The following is a 15,602-nucleotide window of genomic DNA, read 5'->3' as shown; positions in this document are numbered from 1 at the left end:
GACACTGCCCACCCCGGACACTGCCCATCCCAGGCACTGCCCATCCCGGACACTGCCCACCCCGGACACTGCCCACCCCAGACACTGCCCATCCCGGACAGTGCCCACCCCAGGCACTGCCCACCCCGGACAATGCCCATCCCGGACACTGCCCATCCCGGACACTGCCCACCCCGGACACTGCCCATCCCGGACACTGCCCACCCCGGACACTGCCCACCCCGGACACTGCCCATCCCAGACACTGCCCATCCCGGACACTGCCCACCCCGGACACTGCCCATCCCGGACACTGCCCACCCCAGGCACTGCCCATCCCGGACACTGCCCACCCTGGACACTGCCCACCCCGGACACTGCCCACCCCGGACACTGCCCACCCCACACACTGCCCACCCCAGGCACTACCCATCCCGGACACTGCCCATCCCAGGCACTGCCCACCCCGGACACTGCCCATCCCGGACACTGCCCATCCCGGACACTGCCCACCCCGGACACTGCCCACCCCGGACACTGCCCATCCCGGACACTGCCCATCCCGGACACTGCCCACCCCGGACACTGCCCATCCCGGACACTGCCCATCCCGGACACTGCCCACCCTGGACACTGCCCACCCCGGACACTGCCCACCCCGGACACTGCCCATCCCAGGCACTGCCCACCCCACACACTGCCCATCCCGGACACTGCCCACCCCGGACACTGCCCATCCCGGACACTGCCCATCCCAGACACTGCCCATCCCGGACACTGCCCACCCCGGACACTGCCCATCCTGGACACTGCCCACCCCAGGCACTGCCCACCCCGGACACTGCCCACCCCGGACACTGCCCACCCCAGGCACTGCCCATCCCGGACACTGCCCATCCCAGGCACTGCCCACCCCAGGCACTGCCCATCCCGGACACTGCCCATCCCAGGCACTGCCCACCCCGGACACTGCCCATCCCGGACACTGCCCATCCCGGACACTGCCCACCCCGGACACTGCCCATCCCACACACTGCCCATCCCGGACACTGCCCATCCCAGACACTGCCCACCCCAGTCATTGCCCACCCCGGACACTGCCCACCCCGGACACTGCCCACCCCGGACACTGCCCATCCCGGACACTGCCCATCCCGGACACTGCCCATCCCGGACACTGCCCACCCCACACACTGCCCACCCCGGACACTGCCCACCCCAGGCGTTTCCCACCCCGGACACTGCCCATCCCGGACACTGCCCACCCCGGACACTGCCCACCCCGGACACTGCCCATCCCGGACACTGCCCACCCCAAGCGCTGCCCATCCCGGACACTGCCCACCCCGGACACTGCCCACCCCGGACACTGCCCACCCCAAGCGCTGCCCATCCCGGACACTGCCCACCCCAGGCGTTTCCCATCCCGGACACTGCCCATCCCAGGCGTTTCCCACCCCGGACACGGAGGGAGCCGCAGGATTGCAGCAGCCCCGGGCAGTGCCCAGGTAACTCACCTGCCCACGTGCCGGGGAGCATCACCTGCAGCCTGATTTCAGTCATACCTTTAGAGCGAGAACTCCCCAAACCGAGGCATTTCCAGGATATTCTTGTTTCTGTCTCAAAGGGTGAGTAACTTTATTTAATGAGGGAGGACTGATGATCCCTCCAGGGCTGGGCTGTCACCGCTGAGCCACTGCCAAAGCACACCCAGTGCTGGGGCTGGGGCTGGATGGGCCCCAGCGTGTCCCCCACGGTCCTGGCAGTGCTGTCTTTCCCTGTGCCCCATTTCCCAAAGCGTGTTTGGTGGTGGCACCACGGACAGGGAGAAAAGGGGCTCTGAGCAGGATGACCTTGTCCTTCCAGTGTGTGCCATGGTGTTGATGCCCCTTCCACAGCCCCCGTCTGTGAGGGTTAAAGATCTGCAGCCCCAGCCAGGAGATGGGATTTCCCGTGCCTCAGTTTCCCTCTGTGGTCCAGCACGAAGCCTGGGGTGCAGTGGGTGGCAGGAGGGACCGTCCCCATGGCCCCAGCACGACCGAGAGCCCTCGAAACACCCGTAAGGTCACTCCACGAGTCACCGAGTCAGCTCAGCAGCCTCCAGAGCGGAGCTCCCGGCTCTCCCAGGGGTGGGACGGGGTGTCCTGGAGCTGCCACCACCCGCAGCTGCGCTCAGGTGTCACCCGGGGCCCAAAATCCCGAAGCGAGGGAGCGGCTGTGCTCCCTGCCAGGCCCAAATTAGTGGCACTGAGATGGGTCATCCCCGCCACGGCTGTAAAGACACAAGTCATGCCAAAAAAAACAGCACGTGGTGTCACCGGGAAACCACCGAGCCCGGGGACACACAGGTCATGCTGCCGGGGGACAGGGATGTCCCCAGCCAGTGACACCCCAGGGGACATTCAAGGGGGGCCACATCAGTGCTGGGGCTGTGTTGTCGCCGTGTCGCTGTCCCCAGAGCCTGGCGGTGCCGTGTCCCCCCCGCTCCCCGGGCCGCATTTTGCAGCAGCCGGGGGAGGTGACAGGTGCCATTCCCCAGCTCTGTGTCACCTGCAGTAATGACACCCTGCGCTCCCTTTCATCTCAGCGCCTCCCGAGCGGCCCCGCTCCGGCGGCATCGCTCACATCCCCTCCAGGATGGGACGGGGCCGAGTCTGGGGGTCCGGGCTGGTGACACAGGGACCCCAGGCTGAGAGCAGGGAGTGGCAGCAGTGACACCCCTCGGGCCATGCAGGGGGTGCTCACAACGCCCTTTATGCCAAACCCAGCCTTGCTGCGGCCTGCATGGGCAAAATACCTCTTTGGACACTGCGGCCACCACGGCAGGGGTGGCACTGCCCGGGGACGCGGGTGACCAGCGAGCCGTGGGATGGGCTGTGTGGGAGTGAGCGGGGCTGGACAGTGAACCCGAGTGACTGGGAGGTGTCCAGGAACTGTGTTTGCCGAGGGAGGATTTGGACACGGCCGTGGAGAAGGACTCCACCTCCTAAACCCACAGCGGGCACGTGGACACGGGCAGATGCGTGGGGATGGCAGCGTGGGCGTGGGGACAGTGACGAGTGTGCGGGGACAGCAGCAGCTGTGCATGGGACAGTGCGTGTTTGCCCGGCGATGGTGGCTGGAATCTGCCTGGGGACACTTGGTGTCTGCCTGGGGACAGTGTGTGACTGCGTGGGGACAATTCCTGTCTGCATGGGGACAGTTTGTGTCCACCTGGGGACAGTTTGTGTCCACCTGGGGACAGTTCCTGTCTGCCTGGGGTCGGTTGTGTCTGCCTGGGGACACTTCGTGTCCACCTGGGGACAGTTTGTGTCTGCCTAGGGGCAGTTCGTGTCTCCATGGGGTCAGTTCGTGTCTCCATGGGGTCAGTCCGTGTCTACCTGGGGACAGTTCGTGTCCACCTGGGGACAGCTCGTGTCTACCTGGGGTCAGTTCGTGTCTCCATGGGGTCAGTTCGTGTCCACCTGGAGTCAGTTCGTGTCTCCATGGGGACAGTTCGTGTCTCCGTGGGGACAGTCCGTGTCCCCGTGGGGACAGTCCGTGTCTGCGCGGGGCAGCCCCGCACACGGCCGCTCGGTGTGCGGGGATCAGGCAGCGCCCGCACGGTGCCAGCTGCCGCGGGCACGGCGACAGGGACAGCCCGGGACACGGGTGACGTGAGCACGGCCGAACGCCCCCACCCCGACAGCAGCACTGCTGTCCCCCGGGGCGGCTCTGGGTGACGTCGGTGGCTCCGGGAGCAGGGCTTGGTCCCTGCTGCTTGCTCAGGGAGTTGGCAACGCCCTGCGTCATGCCGAGTGGGACGGAGCCGGTCCCACGCGAGTCACGGAGTCCCCGAGGTCCCTCCGGGCCGGAGACTCTTTCACCCACTGCCCCACTCCTGCAGCTCCTCTGCCCCAGTGCCCCCAGGGACCGGCCCGGCGGGGCTGCCAGGGGTCCCCAGTGTCCCCAGGGACCGGCCCAGCGGGGCTGCCAGGGGTCCCCAGCGCCCCCAGGGGCTCCGCTCAGCTCGGGGGGCTCCATCCGTGCCCCCACCCGCTCCTCCCCGCGCCCCCGGCCGTGCGGTGTCCCCGATTTCCCCGGGGCACGGAGCGGTGTCCGTGGGGATGCTGCCAAGCCCAGATCCGAGGGGCAAGCGGGGTCACGGCATCCCGAGCCGCCGCCCCCTGCCCAGCCCCTGCCCCACCCCCGTGTCTCCAGTGGGGCTCCGCCACCCTCCTGCCACCCCCGGCAGGCAGGATCCGCCCGCGTTTCACCCCAAGACGATGATTATTCCTTAATTGCCGGCAAAACAAACGAATGAAGCCTGGGCTGGCCCTGGCAGGGCTGGAAGGAAGCGGCCCGGGTGCCGTTCGCAGGGCCGGGCTCGCTGCCCGCGGCTCCCCGGGATGATGGCTCGGGGATGGAGGTGAACGAGCGGCTCAGCCCGCCCGCCCGGAGCGCGTCTGCTCCTTCCACTGCGCCCGGGTCTCCTCCGGAGCCAGCAGCGCCCGTGTCCCCTTCGGCCCGGGCAGCCCAGAGTCCAGCCCAGCTCATCCCAGGAGCATCTGCAGCGCCTTGTCCGTGAGATCTCCGTGCCTGGATCCTGCCCCACCGCCCGGGGCTGCCAGAGCTGGGGGTCCCCAGGCCCCACATCCATGGGGTGCTCAGCCCCTGACCAGCCGTTCCTCCTGCTGAATCCCCCGGCTGGATGGATCCTGGTCCCTAAAGCCATTTGGGCCCTCTCATCCTCTTGGGAAACCTTTCCTGATCCAACTCTTCTGCCGGCAACATCAAATGGGTTTTGCCATGAGAGGCAGCTGCCTGATTCATGAATCAAGTTCCTTGGAAAATCACTTTCCAGCAGGGCTCCCCGTGTGCTGTGCCCCAGTTTGGAGCCTCACGGGGAGCACCCAGGAGCATCTTTATCCCGATGGAGAAGCCTGGTGGAGTCATGGATGGACACCAGGGAGCAAAACCACAGCAGCAGGAGCACCCCACACAGGGACCCTGGCAGAGGGGACTCCAGCCCCCTGGGACCCCTCTGGCTGTCAGTGCATTGGGGAATGGGGAGGATTCAGAAGGAATTGGGGCTCAGGACACCACTGCCCTTCTCTCCCCTCCAACCCCGGCTGTGGATGCTCCTGCACACCCCAATTCCCCCAGCTCCCCTTTCTGCAGCCAGCTCCAGCTCCCAGCAGCAAACCCTTGGGATGTGGCAGAGGCCTTGGCTTCTCAGACGGACTTTGCATCTGAGAGGAGCTCTGCAGTGCCTTCCCTGAGGTGGAAAGTCCCGAGGTGGATGTTCGGGAGTTTTTGGGGAGTTCTTGCAATAAAACCCGGGGAGGGTCTGAAAACAAATCAGCACTGGCTCATCTCCCAGAGGGGCTCGTGGCATCCAAGGATGGATCCGAACTCCAAGCAGGAGCCACGGAAATGGGAGTGGCCAGTGCAGGTGAGGAGCTGGAGCTGCTCCGTCCGTCCCCAGGACACCAGCTCAGCAGGGAGGGCCCTGCTGGAAATGTCTGCAGGGTGGAACGCTGCGCAGAAATGAGCTCTGCAAAGGGATGGGAGCTGTTGGGATGAAAGCAAATGGGTGGCCAGAGGCCGGGAACACGTCTGGCCCCAGGAGGAGGTGGTGGCTCAGCGGAGAGCTGGGCCACGCTCTGGGATTTACTCTGGGATTTAGGGGCTGGGTCTGAGCTCCTGGAGCTCCATCACCCCACGGTGTGACCCTGCATCTCCTGGGTGCCCTGGGGACTCTGCTGGCCAGGACCAGGGGCCTGGGTGTCAGGATGGGGACACTGAGCTGTGGAAGTGACAGACCATGGTGTGTCAGACCGTGAGGATCACTCCAGGGAGAATCAATGGGGCGCCAGCCTGCAGAGCATCACTGGGGGAGCAGATCACAGGGCAAGTGTGGGGCACCAGGGTATAAACGGGGCATCACTGGGGCATCACATCCTGGGGCACTGGATCACGGGGCATCGGTGGGGTACCAGTGGGGTATCAGTGGGGTATCAGAGAGGTATCAGTGGGGTAGAAGTGGGGTAGCAGTGGGGTATCAGTGGGGTATCAGAGGGGTATCAGTGGGCTATCAGTGGGGTGTCAGTGGGGTGTCAGTGGGGTATCAGAGGGGCATCAGTGGGGTATCAGTGGGGTATTGGAGGGGTATCAGTGGGGTATCAGTGGGGTATTGGAGGGGCATCAGTGGGGCATCACTGGGGTATCAGTGGGGTATCAGTGGGGCATCACTGGGGTATCAGTGGGGTATCAGAGGGGTATCAGTGGAGTATCAGTGGGGTATCAGAGGGGTATCAATGGGGTACCAGTGGGGTATCAGAGGGGCATCAGTGGGGCATCACTGGGGTATCAGTGGGGTATCAGTGGGGTATCAGTGGGGCATCACTGGGGTATCAGAGGGGTATCAGAGGGGTATCAGTGGAGTATCAGTGGGGTATCAGAGGGGTATCAGAGGGGTATCAGAGGGGTATCAGAGGGGTATCAGTGGAGTATCAGTGGGGTATCAGATGGTACCAGTGGGGTATCAGATGGTACCAGTGGCGTGTCAAAGGGTCAAATGGCACCAGTGGAAGCCAACAGGAGGGCACTGCTTTGGGATGAGCGTGCCCAGCGGGACACCGAGGGACACCGAGGGACACCGAGGGACCCCCGGGCACCGCAGGGACCCCCGAGCCCGCCAATCACCGCCGGGATTCCCGCGCGCGGCGGGGGCGGATCTGCCGCGGGCCCGCCCCCCTTCCGCCCCGCCCCCGCCCCCTGCTCGCCGCTCCGATTGGTCCCGGTGCAGCCGCGCTCCTCCCCCTGGGCACGGGCTCGGGCCGGGATTGGCGGGGGCGCGGGCCAATGGGGCGCGCCGCGGGTCTATATAAGGCGCGGCGGCGCGCGGGGGGGCGCAGCGCTCGGCGGAGCCGGTGGCGGGCGGGGGGCGGCCGGGCCCGGTTTAGTGCGAGTCCCTGCGGGCACCGACCGCGCTCCCGCCGCGCCCCGCGCAGCCGCCCCTCGCCGGCGCCACTCCTTTTTTTTCTTTTTTTTTTTCTTTTTTTCCTTTTGTTTATTTTTTTTTTTTTCCTTTTCCCCCTATTTTTAAATCTTCCTCCCGCTCCCCCTCCGCACCCGGCACTTCCGGCTGGTTTCCGGGCGGTTTCCGGAGCGGCTCCGGCGGCGGCGATGCTGGAGGCGGCGGCGGGGCCCGCGGCGGGCGGCGCGGAGCAGCGCGGGAGCCGCTTCAGCGTCCTGACGTGGGAGCAGGTGCAGCGGCTGGACCAGATCCTGGGCGAGGCCGTGCCCATCCACGGCCGCGGCAACTTCCCCACGCTGTCGGTGCGGCCCCGCACCATCGTGCAGGTGAGCGGGGCTGGGGGCCGGGCCGGGCCGCGCTGGACTCTGCCCCGCTCCGCCGGGGGTCAGGCGGCGATCAAAGTGCTGAGGCGGCGATAAGCGGGCCCGGCGGGCCCCGAGCCAGCCCGGCCGGGCTCCCTGGGCCTCCCCCCGCGGGGCCGTGCTGCTGATGGCTCGGGGAGGACGGGGCTGAGCGCTCGGGGAGCTGGACGGGGATCCGGCCGTGCCTCTGCACGGGACACCCCAAATCCCCCTGAGCTCCCTGCTCGGCTTCTGGCAGGGTCGGAATTCGGGAGAAGCGTCTCCTTCCAGCCCTGCACCTTCCCTGGAGCTCCGAGCCCTGCCCAGCCTGGCCTGGTGGCTCCGGGGGCTGCTGGAATTTTGGGGGCTGCCCCCAGGGGCTGTTGGAATTTTGGGGGCTGTCCCCACCGTGCTGGGGGTGCTGTGTGCTCAACCGGCCCCGCTCCCCTCTCTGGGGGTCCTGACCCCTGCAGCAGCCCTGCCTGGGGCTGCGGGACCCTCCGGAGCCCTCACCCCATCCTGGAGCTGCTGCAGCTCCTGCCTTGGCTCCTGCTTGCCTTCCTCCCCTCTTACCCTGTTCCTCCTCTTTTTGAGTTGATTCGTTGCCCTAAAAAGCAGTGAAATGTGTGTGGCCAGGGCAGAAGTGGCTTTTTTTGGAGCTGCTTCCACGAAATGGCTTCGTGCTGGTGGACATGTTGGGCTCGTGTTGAAGAGGCAGAGTTATTAATTCAAAGGCCGGATCAAATGTCCGTGTCCTTTGATTTCTGGGCACCCGTGGCTGAATCCTCCAGAGCCTGCCCGAGACTTCGGCTTGTTCACGAGCTCCTCTTAGTTTAACTATCAAGCAATAACTGTGTTTAATATTAAACTAACAATGTAGCTCGAATGAGCTGATGCATATTCATATTTGGGAGGCGACTTCATTCCTCAGTAATGACTCATCAAATGTAAAATCGGGCATGTTGGCTTCTAATTAAAAAGCCTATTCACGGCGCTAAGACCCAACTGGCTTTCACAATAACCGGGATTTTGGAGCCTCAGCTGCTTGAGAAAGAGTCAGAGTTAAGCCTGGGAGATGGAAAGGTGACATTTGAAAGGCTGCTTCGGGATTCCTCGAGTTCCTGTCGGGTTTGGCTGCTTGGAGCTGGATGGCAGATGGGAGCTGCGGGCAGGAGGCTGGGGCAGCACCACGGCACTGAGCAGCACCAAATATTCCAGTGTATTCCAAATATTCCAGCGTATTCCAAATATTCCAGCGTGTTCCAAGTGTTCCTCCCTGGTGCCCAGAGGATGGTGCCGGCAGCAGCCCCAGACACGGATGAGTGAGGGCTGTAATTGTGCTGGCCGTGCTGCAGACCCTGTGTTTAGGGCTGACTAAGCTGCACCAGTAACCCAAAAGGCAGTTATTTATCCTGTTGTTGTTGTTGTGGGAGGGGGAAGCAGCAGGTCAGGACGCTGCAGGATTTGCTCCTGCCCGGCTGTCACACTCAATTATCCCAACCACACGGAAGGTGAGCTGCTCTTTTGGGAAGCAGGTCAGCAGCTGCCTAACCCTGGAAATATCCAATCCCCTGGGGAAAAATGCAGCCCTGAACCCACTGCCTGCAGCCAGGGGGGACGAGGTGGAGGCTGGTGAGTGGCAGCTCCCAGGAATGGCAGAGTGCTCTGCTCACTGCTGCTCTGCAGGTTGGAGATCTTTGGGACGATTTGGGACAAGGCTGACTTGAAAATTGGTTTTTTTTTTCCCCTGCTTTCTGAGTATATCTCACACAGCCAGACCTGGGGAATCGAGTGAGCTTGGAGCTTGTGGCTGTGGAATGCTGCAGGTCCTGAGCCCTGCCCAGAAAGGGGTTAAGCAGGTGTTCCTTGGGGTTAGGAAATTAATCTGGAACAAGATCTCCTCCAAGCACTGGGCCCAGCTCTGCACCTCTGTGACCTATATCTTGTCTCCCTGAGCCTGAGAGCACACCAGTCTCCAACTCCACGAGCAGTGCTGGAGCTGTGCCCTGCTGAGCGACTCCAGCTGGCACCAGGCACAGCCCAGGAGCTCCCCGGGGTCTCCTGTGCCGTGTTGGTTCAATTTGGGGAATAACCCTGTGTTAATCTGGGAGCAGATTTATTTTTTTCAAGCTATCTGCCTTGGTAAAATCTTCTTTCTGTGTCTGTGCTGGGGTCCTGGGGCTGCTGTGTGAGTGCTGGCTGCCATGTGACTGTCACCACTGCCTGGCCACCAGCCCAGCTGCCATTCCAGCCACAGCAGGGGTGGCTGGTGGCAGGGACACGGGGAGCTGCCTGCTGAGCCTGGGCTGCAGCACCTTCCCCAGGTCTGAAACACCCCTGGGTTTGTTCTGGGATGTGATGGGGGTTTCGTGCTGCACTCCCTGACCTTCTGTGTGCTCTTCCTTCCAACAAAACCCACGGAGGGGCAGCTTCACTGCTGCTGAGACCAGAGCTGCAGCGCTTCTGATCTGCCCAGAGTGCTCAGGACCAGGCAGCCAGGAGGATTTGGCCCTTGTGGTGCAGCTTTGAACTGAAATTCGCATTTTGGGAGTTTGTGGGGCCCCTCAAAGTAGGGCAGGGCCAAGGGCCCAGTCAGACTGGCTCTTGTGATCCCATTTGTCCATCTTGTCCCAAGCTCTTTCAAGCCATGCCTTTGCCCTAGGCTGGCTGTTGGGACTCCAGGAAAATGGGAAATGGCTGGAGGGGAGCAGGGAAGCAGGATGAGACGTGGGAAGAGCTGCTGCTGGAAGGTGCAAACCTAATCTGCCTGGGATCTCTGAGCCGAGTTAAACTCAAATTATAAGCTGGTGTCCAGATAGTTTATTTTATGGTCTTGGGGGTTATTTTAGCCTCCTGCTTGTTAAGTAATCAGGCAGGTGATTCAGCTTCCCTGTAAATGAACAAAGCTTTGGAGGGGCTGCTGGGTGTGCCAGGACTGGGCAGGCAGCATTAAAATCACCGGAGTAACACCCGTAAGATGAAAGCTGCCTCCTGTGCTTGATAGCATGCCAAGCTCAGCACGAAGCTCTGACACACTGGAAATTGTTAGGATACACTTACTAGTTGGGACATGAACTTGCATACGCCTGGCTGGGGCCTTTGAGCTGCTCTGGCATCTTGATTTGCCTTTAATGGATCTTGACAGGCGAAGGGGCGGCTCAAAGGAGCGAGCCACCCTGATTAAATCCCCGGGGACTGCTGAGGACCGCGCTGCCACCGCGGGTCTGGGGTCACTCTGGGGTCGGCTGCTCTTGGCTCGGTCTCTGGGACTGGGAGGGGATGGAGAGGGCAGAGACCACCCCAAAAAGCGGGGCCAGGAAGGTTCTCCAGGCTGGTGTGGGGCAGGCAGGGAGGGCAGACCCTGCCCTGGGAGCAGAGCAGCTGATCATGTGCAGTCAGATCTCTAATGCCAGCAATAAGTGAAGGAGAGGCACCCCCAGCTGCTTTCCAAAGTGACCTATTTCCAATGGATTAGGTTTTTATTTGAGTGTCTTGCCCTGGGGTGACCCAGATAGGCGCTGGGAGTGAATCCTCCTGTCCCTGCGCTCCAGGAGTTCCCTGCTGCCTCTCACCACCTCTGTCTCTGTCCCAGGTTGTCCGCAGCCGCCTGCAGAAGAAGGGAATCACCGTGCACAACGTCAGGCTGAACGGCTCAGCAGCCAGCCACGTCCTGCACCAGGACAGCGGCCTGGGCTACAAGGACCTGGACCTCATCTTCGGGGTGGACCTGAAGAGCGAAGACGTTTTCCAGCTGGTTAAAGATGTGGTCATGGATTGCCTGCTGGACTTCCTCCCCGAAGGTGTCAACAAGGACAAGATCACGCCCATGACCCTGAAGGAGGCCTATGTGCAGAAGCTGGTGAAGGTGTGCAACGAGACCGACCGCTGGAGCCTCATCTCGCTGTCCAACAACAGCGGCAAGAACGTGGAGCTCAAGTTCGTGGATTCCCTGCGGCGCCAGTTCGAGTTCAGCGTGGACTCCTTCCAGATCATCCTGGACTCGCTGCTGCTCTTCGGGGAGTGCTCGGAGAACCCCATGGCCGAGAGCTTCCACCCCACGGTGACCGGGGAGAGCATGTACGGGGACTTCCAGGAGGCCATGGAGCACCTGCGCAGCCGCGTCATCGCCACGCGCAACCCCGAGGAGATCCGCGGCGGGGGGCTCCTCAAGTACTGCAACCTCCTGGTCAGGGGCTTCAAGCCCAAGTCGGAGGTGGACATGAAGGCCCTGCAGAGGTACATGTGCTCCAGGTTCTTCATAGACTTCTCGGACATCGGCGAGCAGCTGCGCAAGCTGGAGGGGTACCTGCAGAGCCACTTCGTGGGCATGGAGAGCAACAGGTATGACTATTTGATGACCCTGCACAGGGTGGTCAACGAGAGCACGGTGTGCCTCATGGGACACGAGAGGAGGCAGACCCTGAACCTCATTGCCATGCTGGCTGTCAGGGTCCTGGCTGAGCAGAACATCATCCCCACCGTCACAAACGTTACCTGCTACTACCAGCCAGCCCCTTACGTCAGCGAAATAAACTTCAACTACTACGTGACCCACGTGCAGCCCTTCCTGCCTTGCAATCAGTCCTACCCCACGTGGCTTCCCTGTAACTGAGCCAGGACAAGCTCCAAGGGTCTGTCCTCCAAGGTATTTCCTTGCCTTGGGGGGGTTTGGGAGGGTGGGCAGGGGGAACAAAATAAAAACCTCCCGACCTTCCTAGGACTGCGACGAAAGGAAACTTCCTGGACTCTTGCTCGAGTGTCTTGTTCCTGGGATTGTTGGAGCGAGGCTTGTCTGCTGTACACTGTGATGGGAAGTGCAGTGTTAGGGGGATGACTCCTTGTGGAATTGTGGAGGCAGTGGGGTGGGTGGGGTGTGTGAGGGGAGACTGTAGAATTACGCTAAGGTAGAGCTGCACTGCCCTGACATGGATCTGAATTGTGGTTTTTTTTTTAGTGCAGGAGGTGTTATGGGTGTGCAAACTTGTGGTTTCTGCCGAGAGAAGCCAGAGTGGCTAATTCCTTTGAAGGACCAAAGAATCCTGTTTAAGTGCCTGTAACAATAGAAACACAACTGTACTGTAAACCTTTATTATTTTTTTGCGGGGGCTGACGGCCCAGAGCTTGAGTGGGGAATGTCTGAAGAGGAAAACGTTTCTGTCGTGGGTGGGGAGGGTCGCAAGATCATTTCTTATCCTGGCTGAGGCCAGAGCAGGTTCTGTGTGGCTGAGGGGTTTGGGCAGGACCAGCTGGAGCCAAGAGCTGCCCAAGTGGGGCTGCATAACCCAGGGCTTGGAAAGGCTGGAACTGGGAGCACTGGGGAGGGGAGGGTGCATGCTGGAAAATGCTGTGCAGAACTTGCTGGAAAAAAAGGCAGCAGGGACCTACACATGGATTTCTTCAAGCTCCCGAGTCTGCAGTGCCAAAATAGAGTTGAGTTCCTAAATGATGAGGCAGGTGATTTGTCCAGGAGCCTGCCCCAGGCTGCCATACCCAATCCTGTGTTTTCTAGGGGAATTTGAAATGCTGCTCTTCCTTTTTTTTTTTTTTTTGACATGCAGTGTGATTTTAATGCACAAAGCCAGAGGCCAGCTGGGCTCTCGGGGAAGGTGAGGCTTGTCCTTTGAAGCACAAATCATCCAGGTCACTGGTCAGTCATTTCCAGCTGTCCCTGTGTCCTCCAGGACCTCTTCCATGCTGGAAATCATCCCTTGGGCAGGTCCTGTCTCCAAAGCAGAGTTCCCAGCTCTGATTCCCTGTGTGATAGCATTTGAAATTCATCCTCTAGCTAGAAATGGAGCCTGGGGGAGGAAAGTGGGGTGAAGTTAGTTGGCCTTAGGAAAAAAATGTCTTCTAAACAGACCCTGTTGTGTTTTGAGGTTTGGCTCTCTGTCCAACGTGGCGTTGGAGTTGTTGGGTGTCCAGAGCAGAGTTTTTGTGAGGTGCCTGGGCTGCTGTGCCTGCAGCCATCTCAGAGGGATTGAGGGTGCAGGGAGCAGAGGGGCAGGCTGCAGGCATCCATCCTGGAATGCTGCTCCGGGATCACCTCGGCTCCCTGCCGGGCTGGGGCTCGAGGACCTTCACTGACCTGTGGGGTTTTGGTTTTTTTGTTTTTGTGACAAAACTGTAATAGCTGGGCAGATTGAAATAAAGACTAGATCCTTGGAATGTGCATAGCCAGATTGGTACCTTTTTTGGGGTAGGGGCAATGTGGAGGGGGAGTGAGGGGTGGGGGGTGGCTCTGGCCCCTGACATGACCTGGCCCTGCCCTGCCCCTCCTGTCAGAGCTGGGTGAGAGGTGCTGGCCCTGGGGCCACTGCAGGGCTTTGCCTTCATGGCCAAGTCCCCCAAACTCCCTGTGCTGGGAGCTTGGGATTTCCAGTGCAAGGGAAGTCTTTAAGGGCTGCTTTTGGGAGCCCCAGAGTGCCACTGCTGTGGCTTTGAGGAAGATGAGATTTTTTTTTCTTTTTTTCCCTTGTATTTTGAACTGTAGATGCCCTGTAGCAGGTTTTTTACAGGCTGCTCCTACCCACAGACACACTAAACTGAGATTTCCTCCTTCCTTCCCTTTGAGATGCCCAGAAAGATCCCCTACAGCCAACAGCTCGACAGGGCGACCTACCAGTGAGGAGATTGCACTTTGGATTTATGGAGTGTGTGTGCTGGGGCTCTTGTGAATGGGTTGAACCTGAATTTTTCTAGACCTTGCAGTGATACTGTGCTGCCTCCTGTGAGGGGGCAATTGGAAGATTCCAGTAGCTTGAATGGCACTTGATTTCTTTATTTTTTTTGTTGTTTTGTTTGTTTTAAATGTCTTTTTTTTTTCCTACACCTGTATCACTTGTCATGCATTGGGCTTGACATAGACTCACTAGATTCTTTAGAATCTGTTACGAATAAATACAGTGTATTCAAATTTGTTGGGTTATTTTTATTTGCTTGTCCATGTGGGTAGTGTGACGAGGAGATGACCCTGACCCTGCTCCCACCAAAATCCAGGCTGGGAACCAGCTGGGCCCCTCCAGAGGGGCAAGCTGAGATCCTGGCTGGACCTGCCCAGGTGTTCCCCCAGCCCGGGGCAGCTCTGAGTCCTGGGCAGGGCCATCCCTGAGGTGGGGGTGGCACTGGGAGCCCCTCCCTGATGGTTTTCCCTGCTGGTTTTCCCTGGCTGTGTCCCTGCTGGTTTTCCCTGGCTGTGTCCCTGCTGCTGGGAGCTGAGCTTGGCTCTGTGAGCCACCTGAGCGTGGCTCCTGCAGGAGGAGAGGCTGGGAGGGTTCCTGTCCCAGGAGAAGCTGTGTGCTGAGCTGTGCTGCTGCTGCTCAGCTCCCGGGGATGGCTGGCAGGGGTGCAGCTCCTCCAGCCCTGGCTGCCCTCCAGCCTGAGATGAAGTTTCACTTCCCCCTGTCAAGCTCCAGGCAGTTCTGGTTCCACTGCAACAATGGAGCTGACGATGTGCCAGTCCCTCTTTGGGACAAACTCGCTGGCTCTGCACCTCCGAATTTTCACAGTCCAGGGCCAGAGCTTCCCTCTGACAGCAGGGCTGGGATGTTCGTGCTGGGCTGGCACTGCCAGGGTCCCTGTCCCTGCTTGGGCAGGCTCTGCCTTTTGCAGGGCTCCTTTCTCTCCACCCTGCTGGGTTTGGAGACGTTTCCCTCTTTCTGGCACAAGCCCAGCACGATCTCCTGCCTTTTCCCAGTGTGTCTCACGTGTGGGAGCAGCTCTGAAGTATCTGAGTCCCTCAGCTGTCTTTGTGTGGGTGGCTGGTCCTGCTGGTGGTGTGTGGTGAATAAGCTGCCTCTGGATTTGTGACCCTGAGCAGAGCAACAAAAGCCCTGACAGAGTCGGCTCGGCATTGTTGGAGTGGATCAGAGCATACAAAGGGATGTTGGTGGAAAGTACTCGTTGTGATCAGAAAGGAGCTATCAATGTTTACAGCCGAGATTCCCATCCCTCTTTTGTTAATTGTCAAATAAAAAAAAAACAGCTCTATATTTTCTCACAGCCTGTAGTCTGTCATTATTTTCCTCTTTGAGCAGAGGGGGTGGTGGGTAAGTCAGGGTGTGCCTGAGGCTCTGGTGGGTGAAATTCAGGCTCTGGTGGTGCTGCAGTGCTTCCCTCAGCGCTGTGTGCAGCAGCTGTCGGTGCCTGCAGCCCCTGGCAGGGCCAGCCCGGGGCTGTGCTGGGACAGGAGATGGGGCAGGGGGTGCTGAGTGCTCCAGGCCTGCAGCAGCCCCCAAAAATCCTCCTTGCAGCAACAGGCTGGC

The 15,602-nt window shown here is 60.6% G+C and overlaps 1 protein-coding gene across 1 annotated transcript; it reads left to right on the top strand.

The window, feature by feature from the left end:
• Positions 1–7,042: 7,042 nt before the first annotated feature.
• TENT5B (terminal nucleotidyltransferase 5B) lies at positions 7,043–15,339 on the top strand. The gene is made up of 2 exons (XM_033080871.2): positions 7,043–7,326; positions 10,934–15,339. The coding sequence occupies exons 1-2, from the start codon at positions 7,150–7,152 to the stop codon at positions 11,951–11,953; spliced, it is 1,197 nt and encodes a 398-aa protein (XP_032936762.1). The 5' UTR covers positions 7,043–7,149; the 3' UTR covers positions 11,954–15,339.
• The last annotated feature ends 263 nt before the right edge of the window (positions 15,340–15,602 follow it).

Source organism: Catharus ustulatus, chromosome 26 (genome assembly GCF_009819885.2).
Source record: "Catharus ustulatus isolate bCatUst1 chromosome 26, bCatUst1.pri.v2, whole genome shotgun sequence".
NCBI classification, from domain to species: domain Eukaryota; kingdom Metazoa; phylum Chordata; class Aves; order Passeriformes; family Turdidae; genus Catharus; species Catharus ustulatus.
The sequence above is the reverse complement of the archived record's forward strand: the minus strand, read 5'-3'. Positions and strand labels throughout refer to the sequence as shown.

Excerpts from the sequence above, each read along its gene's own strand:
- TENT5B (XM_033080871.2), top strand. The coding sequence starts at position 7,150 with ATGCTGGAGGCGGCGGCGGGGCCCGCGGCGGGCGGCGCGGAGCAGCGC. Across the intron at positions 7,327-10,933 it reads GGCCCCGCACCATCGTGCAG|GTTGTCCGCAGCCGCCTGCA; the intron begins GTGAGCGGGGCT and ends TCTCTGTCCCAG.